Here is a 5000-nt window from a genome sequence, read left to right as displayed (position 1 = left end):
CACTATCAGCACTAGTACTAGTCATGATGAACTAGATAAACCTCAGATGAAGCTGTTCTGTGTTTCTACGCTCACGCTCACACACACACACACACGTGACTGAAGTGTTTGGTGTCTTTCAGATCAGGACAGCAGAATTCATCACACGGCTCTGTTCACCTCTGTGAGCATCTGCTGCGTCATGCTGATCTTCATCATCATGTACTGCTATCACAGGTACATCAGCATTCTCCTCCTCCTCCTCATCACTCACACGAGTCTTCTTTACAGCAGGCAGTCACTTGAATGCATGTCTTGTGTTTGACGTGTGTCAGGTATAACCGTCAGGTGACACGGGCACGCTACAGCATGGGTCTGGAGCAGGATGAGAGCTTCATTCCAGCCGGAGAATCTCTGAAGGATCTGATCGAGCAGTCTCAGAGCTCCGGCAGCGGATCAGGACTCCCTCTGCTGGTCAGACACAAGCATCACAACATCAGTCCAGTCTCAACCTTCCACACAAACTCTGTCATCTTTTACATACATAGCTTTTTTCAGCGTATTTCATTATTTTGATTCAAATTTGTTCAGTCTCTGTAACAGTGGAATTATTATTTGTGGTAATTATTTGATTTATAATTATAAGAGGTCCGTTGCATAAGCTGCTTCAACTATTATTACAATCATCACATTTTTTTTTTTTGTGAATTAGCTGTATGAAAATTATAATTTAAGAACAAAAAGACTGATTGTCCCTTTTTGATTATCTACAACTTTTATTATTATTATTTTAGACAAACAGAACATTTATATCAACCGTCATATAATAAAAAAATTAAACAGAAAATTATACAGAATTATAGAAAATATGCACAAGTATTACGTAAATGCTATGAGTTTAAATTGTTTTTGTCATATTCATATTTTGTATTTTTAAAATCTGTATAATTTTCAGTGTAATTTTCAGTGTCTTTTCATATTTTTTGTCTGCAGTAAAATATTTTACTAAAAATAATATAAATATACACACTTAAAAATTTAACCGAAAACTATACAGAACTTAAAAATAAATAAATGAGTTTAAAAATTGTTTACACTATTTTCACTCTATTTTTTTACTGTAATATTTAAGTAATGTTTTTCCATATTTTTTGTGCATGGTTTCAGTTTATTTGTTGTGTATATATATTGTTTTTAGTAAAATATTTTACTCTATACTAAAATATTTATGAAAAGCCATGTTCAGTGTGAGGAATCTCTCGCATATCAGCACATGCACAGATAAATTCCTGATGGTAATGTTTCTGCTGAGGTAACAGTTATTAGAAGATGCAGAAATCAGTTCAGGTCATAAAATACCAGACAACAGATATGTTTTATTGGCTCACCAAAGTCAACTTTGACTCTTATTTGAAGTGTTAAATTGGGACTCCACGTAGAATACCCACATACAGCATTACAGCATGTGGAAGTGAAAATATGCAAATAGCTGTAGTAGTAAATGTTTGTAGTGCTACAGAATTTGCTGATCTAATAACACATCACGTCAGACGCTGTGGTTTGGTGTTAATGTATCCCATTATCTCCTCTGCAGGTGCAGCGAACCATCGCCAAACAGATCCAGATGGTGAAGCAGATCGGGAAGGGCCGTTACGGCGAGGTGTGGATGGGCCGCTGGAGGGGCGAACGGGTCGCCGTCAAGGTCTTCTTCACCACAGAAGAGGCCAGCTGGTTCAGAGAGACCGAGATCTACCAGACCGTCCTGATGAGACACGAGAACATCCTCGGTAAGGAAGCTCCTCAGGCTCTCGCCTCCGATATGGATTTTTGTAATGACCGATGCCGATATCTTAGAAAGCAGTGTGGCCGATGGCTGATATAAAGCTGGATAGTAAAAACAAATGCATAACTGAAATTAAATCTATATTTATTTAACATAATATTTTCTAAATTGTATAAAGTGTAAATAACTATGAAAAATAAATCTTCAAAATAAAAATATTTTTTTAAAGGCATCTTAATTTGGAAATTGTATGAAGTGAAAATGTGTTTTTTATCAACAAGTTGTCAGAAGTTGTTGCACTGTTAGACATATCGGCCGAATAAATAAATAAATATAAAATGGCAGGTATTGGTCGATATATATCGGTTGATCAGTAGTTCTGAGTAGTCAGATCAGATCCAGATAAAAAAATGGCAAATATCGGCTGACATATCGGTCAGATCACGTCTGGAAAAAAAAGCCAAATATTTGCTGATATATGAGTTGAGGACTAGTTGTGATTGGTCAGGTCAGATCCAAATTGAAAAAATTACAAATATGGGCCGATATATCGGTTTACCACTGGTTGTAAATGGTCAGATCAGATCCAAATAAAAAAATGCCAGATATTACCCGATATATTGGTTGAACACTAGTTCTGATCCGTCAGATCAGATCTGAAATTGAAAACATGCCAAATATTGGTCGATATATCGGTTGACCACTGGTTGTAAATGGTCAGATCAGATCCAAATAAAAAAATGCCAGATATTAACCGATATATTGGTTGAACACTAGTTCTGATCCATCAGATCAGATCCGAAATTAAAGACATGCCAAATATTGGCCGATATATCGGTTGACCAATGGATCTAATTGGTCAGATCAGATCCATATGACCCTGTCTGTCTCCCATGTTCCCGTCAGGTTTCATCGCGGCGGATATCAAGGGCACGGGCTCGTGGACGCAGCTGTATCTGATCACGGACTATCACGAGAACGGCTCGCTGTACGACTACCTCAAATCCACCACACTGGACAGCAAAGCGCTGCTGCGGCTGGCGTACTCCGCCGTCTCCGGCCTCTGCCACCTGCACACCGAGATTTTCGGCACACAGGGCAAACCGGCCATCGCTCACCGAGACCTGAAGAGCAAAAACATCCTGGTGAAGAAGAACGGCACCTGCTGCATCGCTGACCTCGGGCTCGCTGTCAAATTCATCAGGTACAGCAGCTAATACATCTATGGCCTTTATCAGTATGCCATTATAATGTTATTACATTAGACTGATATTAGACAGATAATTAGCAAGGCTTAATTTGTAATTTTAAGACAGGTTACAGATTATATAATAGACAATAGAATTTTTCCTGTGATTTATGTATTTTAGTGATTTGCTTTATGTAGGGAAAAAAAACATTACACAGCCATTTGATTTTAGACAAACATTACAGTTATATAAACTAACTGATTTTATTTTTATAAATGAATAAATAAATTATGCAAAAGTATTAACATTTGTTATTAACATAACACACAAGCATATGTAGTTGAATTTGTTTAAATATAATTTTTTAGAAACAGGAAGATTTACATCCACCATTATATCAGTTATCAGCCAAATCGTAAAAAATTAAATGATGCAAAACTATATAAATTTTGTGTTATTTTGAAATGTATGTATACAGTGCACAGCATAAATGAGTACACCCCCTCTGAATAAATATAAAAGATGTCATGATCACTAGATCACTAATATAATTGATGGAAAGATTGCAAAATCTAAACATATACTTAATAAAAACAATAAAATATATTTTCTGTAAGTCTGTAAGATAAGTAAATTAGCCAATTTAGTTTAAATGAAGGATTGCAGAAATGAGTACACACTAGATTTAATTCAGAAAATGTATAATATTCTAGAACTTATTATGTCCTCCAGAACTTAAAGTACACTTCTCTGACACTTCTTGGCGCTGAGTGTACAAGTTCATGACACATGTTCACATCTGTGCTGTTTAACTGCTGGAGGACGACCTCCTTAAATGCTCTGGTCTTTAATGAGGAGTGCTGCTCAGCTGGTCTCTACAGAATCCCCCACAGCGCTCAAGAGTGTTAGGACTGAGTGAAATACATGCCCACTGAAGGGTTTTCACCTCGGGAGAATGAATATCTTCATTGTCATGCTGAAAAAATGCCCAATAATGCAGGGAATGAGGGGAGGGCAGCATTTTCAGTTTCAGGTTTTTGTATTACACCACACAGTAGTGTGTGAACTCATGCCAGCGTTGATAAAGTACAACTCCCTCACATCTTCAGCACTCACTCATCCCTAGAGAAGAGCTTTACTACCACTGAACGTCACTGTGGGAACCAAGCACTTATCTCTGTACTCCTCCTCTAGCAACACCAGAACATGTTGGATGCTGTTAGATACGAAATGATTGACTTGGTCTCTTGAGAGCAGAGTATGGATTCCCAGAAGTCTCTATTTAGTAAATATGGGCCCTGGAAGAGGTTAAATGAGTTTATTGTGCTTTGGCTACAGTCGGTAGTTCTGGTGTGGATAAACAACCATGCATGTCACGTCTGCAGGCTGCGTCATACTCTGTGAGATAAAGTGTCACTCTTTTCACAGCTTTTGCCGGCTCTGAGACACTTGCATGTTATTTCTCTCACTCATCACTAAATTAAAACTTAAAGTGAAGACCCGAGTATTTCAGGAGCCTTATCACAAGTCCATTGTTTTTGAATGTCGGTGCTACTTCTGCTATATTTTTACACCTAAAACAATAATTTGGTATTCCTCTTGCACCATTGTCCTCGTTTATGCTAAGAAATGTCACCTGGCAGTTCTCTCCCGAGTGCTTCCACTGCTGCCAGCATTACGTCTGAGTATGATTCAGAGGGCTATATAACACTTTTTATTGTCAGGAAATTACTTGTCTTTAAAAGTGTAAGTTCAATATACTTAACTGTTGATCAAAAATAGCCTTAAACCAAGACACTTTTTTTTGTTTAGTCTTATTTAGTAACTTTCAGGAGGGTGTACTCATTTTTGCAACACAACATTTTATCAGTTTGATAAGAAAATCTTATTTTGCTGAATAATTTTGGCATTGTTCTTTGGTAACTGATCAAGCAGGCTTGTTGGAACATTACATCTCCAAAGAACCCTAACATGTCTTCAAAGTAAAGAGTATTGCTGAATTTGTTAAGTTTTAGAGGGGGTGTACTCATTTATGCTGTGCACTGTAT

The 5000-nt window shown here is 37.2% G+C and overlaps 1 protein-coding gene across 1 annotated transcript in view; it reads left to right on the top strand.

The window, feature by feature from the left end:
• The window catches only part of bmpr1bb (bone morphogenetic protein receptor, type IBb), a 46647-nt gene that overhangs the window by 32436 nt on the left and 9211 nt on the right, over nucleotides 1–5000 (top strand). Inside the window, exons 6-9 of the mRNA XM_016242691.1 lie at nucleotides 123–216; nucleotides 315–453; nucleotides 1574–1766; nucleotides 2669–2966. Of these exons, the coding sequence (XP_016098177.1) occupies nucleotides 123–216; nucleotides 315–453; nucleotides 1574–1766; nucleotides 2669–2966 (724 nt within the window). The remainder of the gene's footprint in view (nucleotides 1–122; nucleotides 217–314; nucleotides 454–1573; nucleotides 1767–2668; nucleotides 2967–5000) is intronic.

Source organism: Sinocyclocheilus grahami, unplaced genomic scaffold, assembly GCF_001515645.1.
Source record: "Sinocyclocheilus grahami isolate Dianchi unplaced genomic scaffold, SAMN03320097.WGS_v1.1 scaffold669.1, whole genome shotgun sequence".
NCBI classification, from domain to species: domain Eukaryota; kingdom Metazoa; phylum Chordata; class Actinopteri; order Cypriniformes; family Cyprinidae; genus Sinocyclocheilus; species Sinocyclocheilus grahami.
This window is presented reverse-complemented; position numbering and strand designations above follow the sequence as displayed.